Below are 17,750 nucleotides of genomic sequence, written 5' to 3'. Positions count from 1 at the left end.
ATAATGAAAACTTTGGAGTTCCTCATAAATCACTATCTGGATTCTCACTTTTTAATTTCTTCATTTATGACATTTACTTTATAAATATACTGATGATACAGACCTGTATATTGCAGCTCTCCAATGTTTCCTCTGGACTACTTTGCAATATTTTATATTTTATAGGAAGACATTTATGTTTAGGAGTATTTGTACAGCTACTCTTACTTGAGTAAAATACCTGACAAGTGAGTATTTAAGAAAAAAATTGTATATTTATGTTAAAGTAAGACCTCTGTACATAAGTTATGTTGTTCTAATGATATTTTGTGTCTGTTGAGCCATTTGGAGACAAAATGCAGATAAATTGTTACTGGAAGGACTTTACCCTGTTCTAACAAATATATACAATGCCTAATGCAATTACTGGATTGATACGTTTTATATAGTAAAAAAGGGTTTAGTAAAGTGTTTCTTCAGCTGAAATAATATTATTTAGTAGGAAAAATACTCACTTTTGGTAGTCACATTACCTATTGCTAGATGATTTATTGCAGATTCCTTGCTGTTACATGTTGTTCTATACAGAATAACATTTTTACCAATTAGTACTTAATGACATCACATATTTAAACTCATCAGAACAGTCTTACTTTTCTGAAACAAGTTTCCACCAGATTTGAGGGGATCATGTTTCTGCAGGAAATAAATGCATGTGAGGGTGATTCTTTATCCAATATGCTAAACAAAACGAAACAAAACAGTATCGGTTGTCTTTTATTCATACCTGATGCAGCGGCGTAGGAAGCGGGGGGGACGGGGGGGACATGTCCCCCCCAATATTGAAGCCAGGTGGATATGTCCCCCCCAAAAAATTGTACCGCAAAATATTGGATTTTGACATTTTTTTAACTAGCGTGCTTTTATTTTGAAGGCGCAGCATCGCGTTACGTCACGGTACTCCCCCTCCCCTCTCTGAACTGCTGAGTGAGCACTCAGAAGGGAGGGAAACAGCGACACAGAAGTCAGAACCTTGCGAATGAGGTAAAATGGTCTGTCGGGAATGCTGCTATGAATATTGCTTATTTATAACGTCTTGTTGTCAGTTCACTTTCATATATAGGAACTGAATCTTTTTGGTTTAATCATCTTAGTCTTGGGATGATCACTCATCCAATATTTAACTGCTAACTTTCTCTAGACGTTTGCTACGCTAGCCAAAATGTCTTTTTTTATATATATATATATCTCATTTCAGTACAATGCCACCACCAACTAAAAGGCTGAAACAGCAGCAGGACTTACTCAGCTTTTTTAAAAAGAGTAACGTCAGTGTGAGTAACAGTCACACAACACAAGGGCAACACCTGTGTTGCCCTTGTGTTGAAATTAGCCCGGTCTGGGCGTGCGTTTTACGAGGATTTTTTATTTTTTGCGTGGTTTTGCTTCGCCGAAATGGACAGATATTATACCTGCCGCGCTCCTGATCCTTAGTTAAAACCACAGGGAGAGTTAATTTTAATTCTTAGCAGCGGCTAACCAACAAATTAACTTCTGCACCTTTATTTCCTCAAATAAACTGCTGGCTCCTCTTTTTAGACTATAAATAGATTAACACAACATTGACAACTCTGTAGTTTTCTCTGTTCTGTACTGCAAACTGGAATTAAAGGCGCCATTTCTACCAAAGGTCTGGACAGACTGGCGACCTGTCTAGGGTGTACCCCACACCAGAACCTCCCGACCCCACTAAGGGACAAGGGTGTACAGAAAATGGAAGGATAGATGGATTTCTACCAAAGGTTTAGAATGCGTTTTTGAACCAGATGCTTCAAAGCGCCCTGTCCATAATTCTTCAACACACTGTCAGCTCCCTGTCAGAAAGACTTTAGTTCAGAGTCCATAAGATAATACTCTGAAAGGATTTTAATGGATTTATTTTATTTGCCTCTGCGATTAACTCTGCGCGTAAAGTCTGTAATGTGACAAATAAAATGTTTTGTTTGATTTAAAATTGGCCATGTTAGGCTCAAGAGCTGTACCTCATTTCTGAAACCATCTCATATGTTTAGGAGCAACAATGCCCGGACAGCACAAAGGAGACAGGAAAAGGAGAGGATAGTGCAACCGGGCTAGAGGCAGGAAGTCAGAGTGAGGGAGAGACAGGAGTGGAGCAACAGGTAAGATAGAGTAACTCATATGAGTAGATACTTCATGAGAGTCCACAAAAAAAGTTGAAAATTTTAATCTTTTGCTTGTAGTAAGTGTAGTTCAGGGGCATTGAGTGACATTGTAACTTTTCCTTCTAGGGAGTTCAGACTAGGGACACACAGCTGAGAGACTCTGAAGTCAGTGGACAGAGAACAGAGCCAAATCAGCCACATCCAAAATTCATAGACCCTCAAGCTCTAGCCAACAGAACTTTACATTTCCAAGGAAAGTGGTACAAGGAATTTCCCTGGCTACATTATGATGCAGTGAAAAATGGCATTTTGTGTGTTTATTGCATGGCAATTTACCAGGACAAACTCACACCATTTGGTGCAAAATCCGAACCCGCCTTTATCACTTCTGGATTTAAAAATTGGAAAAAAGCATGCGAAAAATTTAAAGCACATGAAAATAGTCACACACATCGTCATGCTGTTTCTGTGACTGCACAAGAAAGTCATCCTATAAATGCCCAATTATCCAGTGCTTTGGCAACTCAGCAAGGTGACAATAGGCACTGTCTGGAGAAAATTGTGAGCTCCATAAAATATTTGGTACGGCAGGGACAAGCTTTGAGAGGGCATGACGATGATGACAGCAATTTGTATCAACTGTTAAAAAATCTGGCAGAAGATGATGCCCTTTTGGCTAAGTGGTTGCTGAGGTCTCAGAAAGAATACCTAAGTCCACAGATACAGAATGAAATCTTGTGTTCTATGAGCAATAGTATTGTCAGTGAAATAGCAGATACAATCAGAAACCTACCAATTTTTGAGTTTGCAATTATTATGGATGGAACACAGGACATTTCTGGGAAAGAACAAGAAAGCATTTGTCTGCGATACATTGACAGTGACATGAAGCCCCATGAAGAGTTTATTGGCTTGTACTCAGTTTCTGAAACAACAGGAAAAAGCCTTGCTGCTGTTGTTAAAGATGTGCTGCTCAGATTAAACTTACCAATGCATGGTTTACGAGGTCAAACTTATGATGGAGCAGCCAATATGTCTGGGAAGCATGCAGGTGCACAGGCACTGATAAAGCAAGAGCAGCCACTAGCACTTTTTGTTCATTGTGGAGCACACTGCACTAATTTAATTGCACAGAAAGCTTGCTTAGCCTCAGTTCTGATCAGAGACGCATTGGATTGGGTGAACCAGCTTGGAGTTCTTTTCTCTCAGTCAGGGAAGTTTAAGGCAATCCATGCAGCAACAGCACATACAGAGAATCCATCGTGCACTGCAATAAAACCCCTCTGCCCCACAAGATGGGCAGTACGGAGCAAAGCAATCAGAGATGTTTTGTCACAGTATGGGTCAGTGCTGGCTAGCTTGCAGGAGATGGCTTCTGGTGCCTCAAACACAGCATCCACTGCTAATGGACTGCTGGGGCAGTTTAGGAAAGGTAAAACAGTTTTGGGTCTCATCCTTGCCTCACCTGTGATTGATGAGCTTGAATGCCTGAGCATCTCTTTCCAGAAGAGAACTCAAACCATTGCTGGAATGAGGACTGCTGTGAAAGTTGTTCAGACTTCACTTAAGGCTAAAAGAAATCAAGAAAGTTTCAACACTCTGTTTGAAAAGGCGATGGCTGAGGTTCAGTCTTTGGGTGTTAAACCCATCACAGTTACACAGAGAAGGCCACCCCCAAAACGCTTCACTGAAGGAGCTAAGACACATCAACCTGAATGTGCCAATGACCACTACAGAGGTGAATTCTTTAAAGTATTGGATGTTGTAGATGCACAGCTCACTGGGCTATTTAACCAGGATGACTTGCTGACTTTGCAAAAGTTGGAAGAGACACTTCTCAGTGGAACGATTGATGCTGCAGTCATTGGGAAATACCCAGAGTTGAATAGAGAGTTACTTTCAGTGCAACTTCCTATGTTTAGACTGAACTACTCATTTAGCAACAGCGCAGCACAAGTGGAAACTCTGGTTAGGTTGCTTTTGGTGGTCTCCGTTTCATCCTCTGAGGCAGAGAGAAGTTTCAGTGCGCTTCGTAGACTCAAAACGTGGCTCCGGTCTACAATGACTCAAAACAGGCTTAATCATGTTGCTGTCTGTCATGTACATAAAGATAAACTTGATTTACTGGACAAGAAGTCAGTTTGCAAGCAATTTGTGGCTGCAAATGAAAGGCGGAAAAAACATTTTGGCTCTTTTGCCTAAGCCAGTGTTTGCCATCCTTTTATGTTTCCGGCACATTTTTGGCGAATTATAAATGCATGGCTGTAAAGTGCAATTGTTCAGAAGCACAGAGGTGTTGATCTCTACCTAGGGTTATGTGGCCTATAATCTCTGTGCTAACTGCTTTTCCAACAGTTAAAGAACACTGTAGTCAGTGAGTTAAAAAGCTTGTCTATTAAATGTGTATTTATTGTTGGTAAATATTTCTTCATTTTTGATTTGGTTTAATTAGTCATACAGTTCGACAAACTGAATAAGCATATTTTGATTGATTTTCTTTTCTTCTTTTACTTAATGTTAAAAGTGTGAATAATTTGTTCACTACATTGTCTGTGAGGGCTCTTTCATCTCAGAATTTTGTTTAATCAAAGAGATGGTTCTATGGTCAGTCAACCTATATAAATTCATTTTTGACCATTATTGCAAGTTTGACAAAATAAAACATATCAAACTTTGCACTTGTGTGGCCTACTGAATTGTTTTTAATCCAACTGAAATATTTGATTTTCTAGTGTGTATGCGGACACTAAATATGCCAAGGGCTGAAGCCCTTGAAAGACATCTCCCTTTGCTTAATAAAAGGCTCCAGTCATTTTGTTTGGTGATATGCTCACATCTTATGAACAAATGCATTATGTAAATTTTAAATGCATTATTTTTGCAAGACACAATTTATAAAGGAATAAAGTAAAAGATTAAATAGCCTTTTTTTTAAGTAGCGTACTTAAGATATATTTCTGTTGAATATTTACGAATCTCAGATTTCCGACATGTGTCCCCCCCAATTGTAAACTTATTCCTACGCCCCTGACCTGATGAGATCCAGGAAAGCATCCACACTCTGCAGAGCCTCTTTTCTGCCAGCAGAGGGCGCTGAGGCACGCCAGGACGGATTTCCCCGGTTTAATGAGAACAGCCAGTGAATGCAGCCGTAACCGTGGTTACGAAATAGTAGATGAAGCTTCGCAGCTCGACTTTCCCCAAAAGCCTTCCTGTCTACATTTGACATGCCTAAAATACAAAGAACCAGTTAGTATTTACAGATTTTTACTGGTTTTTGAAACCTGAATAAACCCACCACAAACAAAGTGCAAAAGTGAGTTAGATAATTTTTTCTAGCAACGTTTTTATGGGTTTGTTTTTATTCTTTTCATAGCTTTAACAAGCCTCTTCTATACCCAAATGAACTCAAGTTGAACTGTAGATCTTTACCTGCGATCAGAGTCAAAACGACAAGAGGAAGCACCATCATCATTTTCAGCATTCTCAGCAGCAGCTCTCCAGGAAAAGTTAAATATTTTATTTCTCTCTCAGAGATGTTAATGTGTCACAGAGCAAAACCCAGTACAATCCCTTAGAACCACAGACAGAAATCAATATGTAAGATTTTCCATAAAATGACAATTTCATTAGAAGAAATACAAGCCAAAATAGACCTTAAAAATATGTAGATTTCTTACCTATGTACAACACCAGGCGTTGTGAGAATGACAAAGTTATTCGTCTCGAGAAAATTCAAAATCTTAGCTTGGCGTCTAATCAAAATTACTTCACCTGAAGGCTCAGAACGAATTTGGTTCGTGTGATTCTCTTCAACTTCAATCTTAACAGAATCCACCTCAGACATGTTCCCAGAGACAAAACAAATGAGAAACTGCTAAAGTTTAACAAACTCTCTGTTTAGATTAAACAAGATTTATTTAAAAGATAAATGAATGCAATTCCTCTAAAAAGCAGCTTCATGGATGGTATTACCAGCTGAAGTTCAGACACCTCAATAAAAGAGTTTTATCTGCTTTTGTGGTAATACGGCAAAACCAGAAAGCAGAGACGGGCAAATTCAGCTTGAACTGGGTACTTACTGTAATAATGAAAAGAGACAAACAGGTTTGTTGGTTTTTTATGTTTCACCCTGTGAACAAATAGATCCTTCTGCTAAGATACTGAGTGGCACATTTAATACATGCTAACATCAGCACAGTTATGGATAAAAACTAGAGACATGTTATGGAAATCTTAGGTTAAAAACTTCAGTTAATGTTTAGATTTTAATATTCATCCACTGGAAAACATTTGAGCTGCATTTAGTTGTGTCTGCTCTCTTCTACTCTTTAAGTCAAATACATTTAGTGAGTTTTAGATTTTTAACCTAAATATGTGAGTTTGTGAAAGATAAACTTACAGCTGTACGTTGTGTTAACTTTTGAATAAACTGGAGTTTTTAGGTTAGCACTTACAAAAAACTGAAGGAAGAAAAAAAGAAGAGTGGGAACTATTTCCCAGAATGCTTAGCGGCATGTTTTTGTATCCCGAGATGGAAGTGTGTTAAATTGATCTGACTCTTGTGTGTTATTAAGGTAAATGTTTATTTTAATGCTTGAGGATAATGTCCTGTTTTACACTAAATGTTTTTGGACTGAATTCATTGAGATGTTTAATAAAATTCATTATCAGATCATGCTCAAATTTATTCATGCAATTTAAAACAAGAATTCAAATTATTCTAAAGTAAAATAAGTTACTTGAACTTGACATTGTGAGTAAAAATAATAGAGAAATGTGGCTCTTTAACAAGGTGAGGGAAGTTTTTTTCTTGCATATTGTGAAACAATTATTTTGTTTAAATTGCAGCATTCAGTTAAAACTCACAATTCAAGATTTATGAACTTAAAAAAAATGTTTAGACAACTTCTGTCTGGTTATCAAATCAACTTCATGAACTTTAATTTCTGAGTTAAAACCAAAACATTTTTCTTGTTGACTTAAATTGCACTTTCAAGGCAGAATAAGGACTTTCATTTTCAAGTTAAACCACCTTCTAATGTTTTACAGTGCAGTGTAGTCATATACTTTAACTCTTTTCATTTGGTCTTGTTAAAAACACCAACTTATTACATTTTCTGATAATTTTATTTGACACAAAGTACCACTATTCTTGTCAAATGGAAGGAAAGTGATTCATGGTTGCAAAATGTTTTACAAATAATTCACGCTGATACCCCTAAACGACTTCCAAATGCCTCTAGAAGTCACTTAATCAGAGAAGTTACACTTATCTCATTTTTACAAACAAAAACACATTTAATCTGAGTTGCTGAGACCAAGGAAAACAAGCAAACCGTGTAACTTTTCCAGCCACTTAAATGCTGCTGTGTGTCATGTTTGCTCTGGTTACCACCCACATGAGTTAAATCACAGAACAAACACAGGTCAGAGTTCACAGAAAAGAGGTACGTCTGTGTAAATATGTCAAATTAAAAGCTGCCGCTACATGTGGGTGAATTTCCTGACTGTAAAACCAGTTTTTAAGAGCTTATTTAGACACTCAAACAAGGGAATGTTGGAAATAAAAAGTAAAATTTTCTCATGAGAAAATGACTTAAAACAAGCTTTACACAGTTTGGGTGGATTTGTGTAAAAAAAAAAAAACTTGGTTCCATCTGATAAAATATGATTTTTACACTATAAAAAATGGTGTTGTCATTTTTGTTAATTGTCTTGACAGTTTGGATTGATTCCACAGGGCAGAATATCTACAACAAATCCCCTGTAATTAGGCGATCCTAAGTCATACATGGTTAACATCTTGAGCCTTATTAGTTCTGTGTTAGTTACAGAGGTTTCAGGTCAGCGCAGTGCTGAAGCCACAGCGTCCTTAATACACTCAGAGTATAGTAGCAGAACCATGCATGGGACGGACTGGACGGTGGAGCGGATCAGGGCGAGTTTAAGCATCTAACAGCTTCCTGTGTTCAGTCCAGCTCAGCTCTGTTTACTTCAGTCTGTCAGTGAGTCACAGAGTTAATTAAACAAAAAATATGTTTGTGGACTAGGACGACTTCTGGACTCGACCTGCTGTTGTTGTATCAACCTTCCAGACCTCTCAGGTCTTCCGGTTCTGGTCTGCTCTGCATCCCCAGAACCAGAACCAAACGAGGAGAAGCAGCTTTCAGCATCTATGCACCACAAATTTGGAACAAACTTCCAGAAAACTGTAAAACAGCTGAAACACTGACTTTCTTTAAATCTAGACTAAAAACCCAGCTGTTTAGAATTGTATTTGAAATGTAATCAATTACAAATTTATTGATGGAACTTGACTTAATGTCATGCTTTGATTGTTGATTTTATGTTGCATTGTGTTTTTGTGTTTGTAATGATGTAAAGCACTTTGAAATGTCTTGCTGCTGAAATGTGCTATACAAATAAAATTTGATTGACTGATTGATTGACCCACTGGGTCTCCGCCTCAGTCCGCTCTGCCTATTTTGTGGGAACATACTTAATTCAGCTGGATCCATATTAAGCTGCCTCACTGATCGGTTGGGTCGGGTCCTTCTGTCATGAATCGGTGCTGTGAGGGGTGGTGAGGCAGACGCTGTAGACCCAGGTAGGATGAATAGTTGAATTTAATGAAGAGAACTCAGTCCAAACACGGGCAGCACGCACATAAGACGACAAGCGACGAGGACCCGACAAAGAACAGACACACAGGTGACACTAAATACACTGGGGGTAATCAGGGAACAAGAAACACCTGGGAACTAATCAAGGGGAGAACAGGACAACACGGAGACACAGAGACACCGAAAACTCGAAATCAACACACAGAAAACACAGAACACGACAGTGTTAAATTGAAAATCATAAAATCATTTAAAACACTCAAATGATGTTAAAATAATGCCTTTAGTTGGTTATTTTCACATAAGACAATGGTCATGTATGTAAACTGTAGATGAAGAACTGCTAACAATCTTCCTGAGAAATGATGAGGACATGTAAAGTGTTTTTGGTAATACTAACAATTATTTTCAAACTTTTTTGCTCTCATTTCACAGTTTCACTAACCAGAAAAGTTTTACATGTTTCATTCTCTGCAGATGTTTCACACAGGAAGATCATTAGCGGTGCACATGTCCTACTTCTCTTCACGTTGTCATTAATTATTGGTCAATTTAAATCATTTCCCAGTCTCATAAACAGTGATGAGGTTTATGAGACTGGAGTTGTTTTCAGATGTTTGCTTTTCTCCCCTCTCTGACTAGTTGTTAGCTTTAGCTTTAGCTCCAGCTTATTTGGATTTAAAGTAAATGAGTTAGCCGCTGCCGTTAGCAAATTTACAGCTTATGACATTTTTAACATTTACTTAAAGCTTAAAGGGCCGGTTGTTCCAGAATGTATTGCTAAAACCGGTTAAACTGTTAAAATATCAACTAACAGCTGTTTGCTTCAGGATTCAGAGTTTCTTAAAATGAAATGATATTGGACATCTTTGCACACTCATTCAGGATTTTTAAAATCAAAATTACAAATTTTGTGGTGCTACTTTAGAAATATTTGTAAGGAATTGTTATGATATTTGCACTAATGTATGACTTTAAATGTGACTTTTTATTAATCGCAGTATTGGTCACGGACTATAACTTGCCATAAAGTAAGACTGAGGCAGCAGTCCCTTTTATTGGCCACTTCTGAGAAAAATTTGCTGTAAAAATCAGAATAAATCTGTTGATTTTGTGTGAATTCTGCATGAATTTTGTGGATTTGTGAAAAACTCTAGGGAATTATTGATGTAATTTGGAGTCTAAGGGCCACATAAAAAGCTACGGTGGGCCAGATTTGGCCCCCGAGCCTCAAGTTCGACATCTGTGTGATAGAGAAATGTAATCACCAAATTACTGATTAATATTCACATTAATGCATTGCAACATGTGTAAGATTTGTGCTAGTTTAGACATGAGAAAACATAGCTAACATGCAGAGCTCCTATCCTGCTCTGCTGCGTCTTGTTGACGAGGTAAATACTCTTCATTGTCTGAAGCCTGTCGATTATGAGCTAAGCTCTTTAGCGGTTTTACTTCAGCCACAAGTTATTGATACACTCTAATCATTATGGCACACTATAGGCAAGGTTTCAAATTGGGATGTTTGTACTCTGAGGAACTCTATCAGATAAATTATTAATCTGAAAATATTAAATAAATTTGTCAGACCTTTTTCCTTTTTTACAAGACATACCGAGTCAGACTCAATTTTTTAAAGCCATGGCATTTCTCATGAATCAAATGCTGGGCAGCAAGTTGAAGAGTTTTGCTGATGGAGGTGGCGACGGTGGCAGCAAAGCTGGAGCAGATGGAAAAGAAACGGCCGAGTCCAAAGGCATGTCCAGGGAGGAGTTTGAGGAATACCAGAAGCAGCTGTTGGAAGAAAAGTGAGTAAAAAAATAAACTTAAAATACCAATATTTTTATTACAAAAAGTGACAAAACAAAAAATTAACAGTAGATTCCCCAGGAGGAAATGCTGTCTTGACTTAGTCAAACAAAAATGTCAAATATCAACATTCTTAATGTAAAATACAATTAGAGTCTTTTCTCAGCTGACTGACAGCAGTCAGAAGAATTTGAACAGATTGTCTTAAAACAATATAAAAGAAGCTTCTTCATCGTCTCAAATAAAATTAGAGGAAAACCTGATCACTAATAGCAACGAAGGAATTATACTGCATGGATTTAGAGCATTTAGTTTCTGCTGTATGATGTTACTGTGTGGCAAAGATTTGTAGTTCAATTCTACCATCTGTCAACTGAACACATCTGAATACAAAAATTGCATACCTGTATATTATATGTGCATGCACCTCCTTACTGTATTGTCTTAAAGTAAATAGTCAGGAGTGCATATCCTCTTTATAAAAACGTGCAATAAAAAAGATGAAACATTCTAAAGCCACAAAATTATAAATTTACTACGGAGGATGGGCGACAGAAAAACGGAGGGCTTTGACTGAAGAGCCTTTAATTAAAAAACAAAATGCGCTCCACAATGTTCGGCTTCCATTTTGCTCAGAAATCTTCCTTCTGCATTTGAAGAAGCTTCAAAGTGTTTTGGAGTGTTTTCCATAAACACTCCAAAACATTTCATTTTCATCATTTCACCCAACTGAACATTGATCTCCTTTTTTCCACGGGTCATTTCACGGCACTTCTAGCTCGTCTCAGCGAGAAGCCGGTGGCCAGGACAACGTTGCTCTTATTAATTAAATAAAATCTTATTAATTTACTACAAAATGGTGAATGAAACTATTAACCTAAAGGTAAACCTGGCTTAATAAAGCTAAAATTTTCAGGGCTTGTCAGAGTAGTGAGCACTTTTCAGCTCATTCTGGACTCATTTTAGTTAATTAAAGTTTTCTACCTCGTGTTATGTTGTTTAAATGAAGGAATAGGTTTATTTTTCTCAGTGACTGTCTGAATGTAAATGCCCTTTCAGCAGGTGAGGTCAGTTCTTTTTTAAACTGTGTCTCCAGGCCACTTGTGATGCACGTATGACATCAACGGATGTGGGCTGGGTTTACCGGGTAGCTTTAGGTAGGGGTTTATGTCCTCCTGGCTCAAATTAGACAGAGAAGGAGATTAAGCTTGTGTGTAATAACCTGTCAGCACAGAAGCCACCATTAAACACATCTCTTAGCCAGGGCGCTTTAAAACAATAATTATTTAATCACCTTACGTTCTCATCTGGAGCTGAACTCTTTGTTACCTCCAATTAGGTGAAAGACAACTTGTAATGAAGTTAAGATCTTGTTGCCAATGAGAAAGTCAGAAATGATTTACCCTTTTGTCCTCACAAAAAAGTATTAATTAAATGTATTTTTCTTTCTATCTTTTTTTCTTTGCTTTTTTTCCCACTGGCCTGGGTTTTATTGTAAACATCATCCACAAAATGTATTCCTTCTACATGATAGTTAATTAATCAACAGAAGAAATGAGTTTCTGGTCATTGTGTCCCTTTTTTATGTGCTTCAGCCATTTGTTTTATTCTTATTTGACTTTCTTTGCAATTTTTAAAAAGCTTTATCCTGCAGGACATCTTCCACCATCTCTGACCTTTATTGGTTTCTCTGCAAAAACATAAAATCTTACCAAGTATTTTTGGTCTCGTTTCTAATGCAAATATCTAAGTACACTTGAAATAAGACAAACTAACTTACAAGTAACTTTTTTGGAAGAAATGACTGCTTATTTCAAGTAAATAATTCCTTAGTATTAATGAAAAAAGTGCTAGTTTCATTGGCAGAAAAATTTACTTATAAGAAACATGGGAAAATGTCTTGTTATAAATGAAATAATCTGCCAGTGGAACTAACATTTTTTCATTGATATTTACTTAAAACAAGCTCCTATATCTTGCTAAAAAGTTATTTGTAAGTTAGTTTGTCTTATTTCATGTGTACTAAGATATTTCCAGTAGAAACTATGTCAGAAATACTTGGTAAGATTTTGTGTTTTTGCAGTGAACCCTGTATTCGTGCGCTTGGGGACAAATAGCTAAAATCCACATGTACATGAGACGCCCTCTAAAAAGGCTTAAAACGGCATGTTTTATAGTTTAAACAACACGCTAATACGCAATCACAAATAGGAAAATATGGCTTTATTCAACAAAATCCATCAGAAGGAAGTTTTTTATTTTTACTTTTTATTTTTTTTGCTTGACATAACTTCTTATATCTTGTAAAAGTTGACTAGATTATGGAGTGGATCAAAATCAGCATAAATTATTACATTTCCCTTTGGGATCAATAAAGTATTTTTGAATTGAATTTGAATTAAAAACAGTCTAATAATGTGTAAAATAATATAGGGTTAAATAAAATATCACTATACATCTCCATAAATTATAAAATAAAAATACCAGAAATAAACTGGTATGTAATACTTACAGCTATTGAGGCAAAAGATTTGTTTAAATGTATGAAATTAAAGTCCAAATGGATGAAACTGGAACTTTTTAATTTTATTTTAGCAGCATATAAACAGGATATAAACAGGAAACCATTACCATTAAGTTTGAATCTTTCCTGAAAGGATCCAGGGTCAGGGGATTTGTCGTTCAACTAGATAGACTTTTTGGAGGCTTAAAGTTAGTTTCAGTTTATCTGCTGAACCTCCTGTGACTTTTAGTATTTGCTCCAAAATTGTGTGTGAGAAAAAGCGGACACTGTCCTAACGGCAGAGACGTGCGAGGTGAGAGGACAGCCCTGACCTAGACATCAAGCAACTGAGGGCTTACGCCAAGCTGTAGCTCTTGTGGAAGCTAATCTTATTAAAGCAGGGTCAGAGAGGACCACCCTTAAATAGACACAGGGTAAATCTAGCAACATGGAAACTGACATATAACACTGATAATGACATTATTGCAGAACTGGGCTAATAACACAAATGACGTCAGCTCAGAGACTCCAGAGAGGTAAATCAGGATTCAGGAGGTCAGTTCGTGACTGTTTAGCTTATAAAGAGCCGAGTCGCACTGTGAAGCACTTTGCACCCCAACTAAACCTTTAAAGTGTTTTAAGGCTGCAGTCAAAATCTCCAAATCACACAAGAACTGGAGAAAGAAACTGATTAGCATACAGAATCCATCAAACTGACTGTTTATTGACACTCTGATAAAAATGTGTAAAGAAAAATCCTTTAAAGTGGATAATTTTTCATAATCAAACATTTAGAGTTTATTTAATTGGTGGTGTAAAAAAAATCCACATTACAGAAATTATTCTTATTGAAACCCCCACTGCCACAATCAGTGCCCCTCCCTGAATTTAATTTGCAGCATTTTGTAAAGTTGAAAACATTTACATTTGTAATTCTTTCATTCTTGTTAAGAATAGATGACAGTTTCTAGTATCCACTATTCAAAATATGAAGAGAATGTGAACTTCAAGATGGGCAGACAAGCGTTTATTTTTATAAGTCAATCCAATAAAAAGCTTATTTTAAGGGGAAAACTTAAAATAAGTTTGCCAGAAATTTTGTTTTTGAGGCTTCTTTGTAAAATGATTGAGATTTCCTTTTTTGGAGAAAAGGACCAATGGATTTACTTTAGATGAAAGTCCAAATAGACCCTAGTGGATTAGACAGAGAAGTGGCATATTTGTTTCCTGTTTTGTTCTTCCTTCGGAAAACACAATTCAGTGAAAGAGCAGAGAAACCTGAGGAAACTCAAGACATTTAGCAGAACACTCCACAAATATGGAGTTTATAAAAGTGTGGGAAAAAAATATCTGCTGTTGAGGAACAGTCATTAGAAGATCAGGAATGTGAATAATTGGGAGTTTACTGCAGATTTTTCTCAAAAATTTTCAAAAACTTTATTACTTGCACTAAACAGCTGCCTCAGCCTTAATTGATGTCAGATTAATATATATAGCATGTATATACAGCGAGCAAAAGAAAGTAGCATTTACCGTCATAAATAAATGCAAATATTTCCAAATTAGTACCACAAACTCTTTGATTTTTATTGCAAAAAATCACAAAAAGAATCATGAATCCTGGAGGAACTGAAAAAATTTTCAATATTTAATTTTACGGATTCATTGATATTTTAGCAGTTGGTGAACAAGTTTTATCAATATATTCCAACCGCCCCTTTAAAAACATTTATGATCTTGATTTAGGCCAAAACAAAAATGAGTTTGACATCCTTGATTTACAACAGATGAGAAGTAAAAACTGTGCAAAAACCAGCAGTGATGCAAACACCCAGTTATAAAGTTATGCAGTCTTGTTGGCAGAAAGGATCTGTGATAATGCTTCTTTGTGCACCCAGGATGCAGCAGTCTGTCACTGAAGGAGCTTTCAGTTCTGCAGCAGCTTCGTAGATGGGAGACGTTGACCAACAGCGATGTTATTTTAGCCAGAGTCCTGCTGCCTCCCACTGCCTGCTCTGGGTTCAGTGGGCATCCCAGGACAGAACTGGCCATCCTGATGAGCTCACCTGACCTAAGCAGAAGCTGGTCAGAGTTGATAGGAGAAATGTCGGACCTGAAAAAGAAACATGTTAGTGGCTGTGAAAGCCTGGAGGCTCAGCTGGAGGAACATAAACATGCAGCCAGGGATGCAGTAAAACGGATACGATCAAAACATATTTATGTCTTAAAGCGGCACAAACTCTAATCAAACAATGGGACAGCAAATTAATGAACGTACGAAAATGCTACATTCAATCTGAATTCCCATAAAAACCTGAAAACTGATGAAAATATGTTCACTTCATCCAATCTCACTGACCTGGAGATTTCTTCAGGGAGGAATGGGGAAAACGTGAACCCAGAACCAGAACAAATGGACTCGGATAGGAAGTGTGTGGGCTGCTTTTTCCTCAACACAAACATTATTATCATGTGGTAATTCTGCTGGTGCTGAGATACCGCTTTACAAGAAAGGCTTTGCTCCTCGCCACCTGCTATGTCAACCTATTAACCTTTTAATTCGCCCCTCGGCTGCAATACCTGCAAAACATTTCTATGTTTGGATATCAGCTCTTGAGAACGTAAGCTATGGATTTATAACAGCCACAATGAGCTGTGTAGCAGGAAACACTGTAAAGAAACACAAATAAAAAGATTGACATGCAAATGTTGATGTTATTTTTAAGAGTCAGAGTTTGTTCTTTAGCTGTCTGTCTCATCTGTCGTGTTTCTGTTCTGCAGGATTCAACGAGACAAAGACTTTACAACAAAAAAGGCCGAGAGGGCAAACCTGAGAGTCGCACTCAGAGATAAATACCGACTGCCGGATGTGAGGAGCTCTAATCATTCTCCGTTTAATTATTAACATCTGAATGCATTGTTTCAAATTTTTAAAAAACTAGAAAAATTCTGACATACTCTAGCTCTTTATTTATGACAAGTTGTGAAATTTGGGAGTTGTCTGAGGGCTATACTGACTCTCATTGGCCGGAAATGCTTTAAAAGTAAAAAGCGTTTATTTTAATGTCATAAACATTCAGTTTATAAAAATAAATTAAACACACCTATGGCTCCATTAAAGAAAATAAAATACACACATTTGGATTAAACATTTGTTGAATAAGAAACAAAGCCAAACATCCACAACTTGAGATGATAAAGGGAGGAAAATATAATAAACAAAATAAATAGAATATATTGTGGAAAGGTTTGACTCTATGAAAATTTAGCCTCCATAGAGGTGACTTAATTCTCTTATAAGTTTTTGCATTTCCAATTTAATTCTGCAAATGTTTTGTCCATTTTAATTAAGTCTAGCATTTATTGCAGGCTGCAGGATGGTGCATTTGTTAGCAATATTGGCTTGTAGCAAAACATTACAGATTTGAAATCTGGCCTGGCAACTTTTTCCATGTCAAGCAAAGTCAAGTTCATTTTATTATTCAAATTGGCAAAGAAATAAGAAAGTTTTCTATCTAAGCAAACCATCAATATGCAGGAATCCCTCAAGCTGAGCTTGCATGTCGCAACAAGAGAGAAGTAAAAATTACAGCAAATACTCCAAATATTTGATACAAAGTTAAACGGGTAAAACTGCTAAACACTGAGGCGGTTATGGAAACTTTAAACTTAAAGAAAGTTGAAAGCAGTTTTCAAGATAATTGCTTCTCATCATTAAGCTAATGAAATAATTTTAGTAAGTTTAAGTGAACTTAATGTCACAGTGTGAAGAAAATATCTTGTTTTTTTACGGAAAATATGTCAACTTCAGATTATAACTGTATTTATAAGTGTATGTAATATCTGCTTTGATGTGCAAAACTTTTTAATCAGAGCGCTCTCGACGGCGCCATGATTCAGATGGCTGGAGACGACGTTGACCTGCCGGAGGAACTGGCCAAAATGGTGGATGAAGATGAGGAGGAGGAGGAGACCAGCGATTCATTCCTCCACAAGCTTCAAAACATGGACCTGGACGAACTGAAAACCAAGGCCCAGAGCAGAGTGAGCGAGCTCAGGCAGACTGCGGAGGACAAATGTGTCCTCATGTGAACGCCTGCAGTACAGGCGTCGCGCCCAGACAAGCTTTATTATTTAAATTTAGCTCCGGTGTCACCATCTCTTTTTGTTTACTTGTTTTACAGAACAGCCTGAGCTCTGGACAGCTTCCTCAGAAAAGTTTCTTGTTTTCAATGTGAGGCTTTATTCCAGTGTCTCCATTTCTTTCACTGGGAAACATTTAAATGCTTTTTAAACGGATGTAAAAAGACATTAGAGAAGTTTTATGCTCACAAGGTTTGTCAAAGTCAAATTTATTTACATAGCACTTTAAAAACAGGTTTAAAACTGCACCAGAGTGCTGTAGAAAAGTTATAGTAAAATAAGTTGATGAAAAGAAAATTAAAACAAGAAAAAAGAATGTATAATGTTAAAATTATAAGAGTAATAATAAGTAAAACAACAACAAAATAAACGTAAAAATACAAAAATGTCTGCTTTTCTGGAAGGTGTGTAAAGAATAAAAGATTTATATCCTCTACTCAGAATTACAAATGTTATGCAGCTCTAGAATTAATTAAGACACCACTTAAAATGATCAGTTTCTCTGAT

The 17,750-nt window shown here is 36.8% G+C and overlaps 1 protein-coding gene across 1 annotated transcript; it reads left to right on the top strand.

Moving 5' to 3' along the window:
* Window positions 1-10,318: 10,318 nt before the first annotated feature.
* LOC102217183 (complexin-4-like) lies at window positions 10,319-17,524 on the top strand. Its single transcript, XM_005806281.2, has 3 exons — window positions 10,319-10,596; window positions 15,882-15,969; window positions 16,974-17,524. Exons 1-3 carry the CDS (start codon window positions 10,430-10,432, stop codon window positions 17,190-17,192), a joined length of 474 nt encoding a protein of 157 aa, XP_005806338.1. The 5' UTR covers window positions 10,319-10,429; the 3' UTR covers window positions 17,193-17,524.
* The last annotated feature ends 226 nt before the right edge of the window (window positions 17,525-17,750 follow it).

Source organism: Xiphophorus maculatus, chromosome 6, assembly GCF_002775205.1.
Source record: "Xiphophorus maculatus strain JP 163 A chromosome 6, X_maculatus-5.0-male, whole genome shotgun sequence".
Classification (NCBI taxonomy): Eukaryota; Metazoa; Chordata; class Actinopteri; order Cyprinodontiformes; family Poeciliidae; genus Xiphophorus; species Xiphophorus maculatus.
This window is presented reverse-complemented; position numbering and strand designations above follow the sequence as displayed.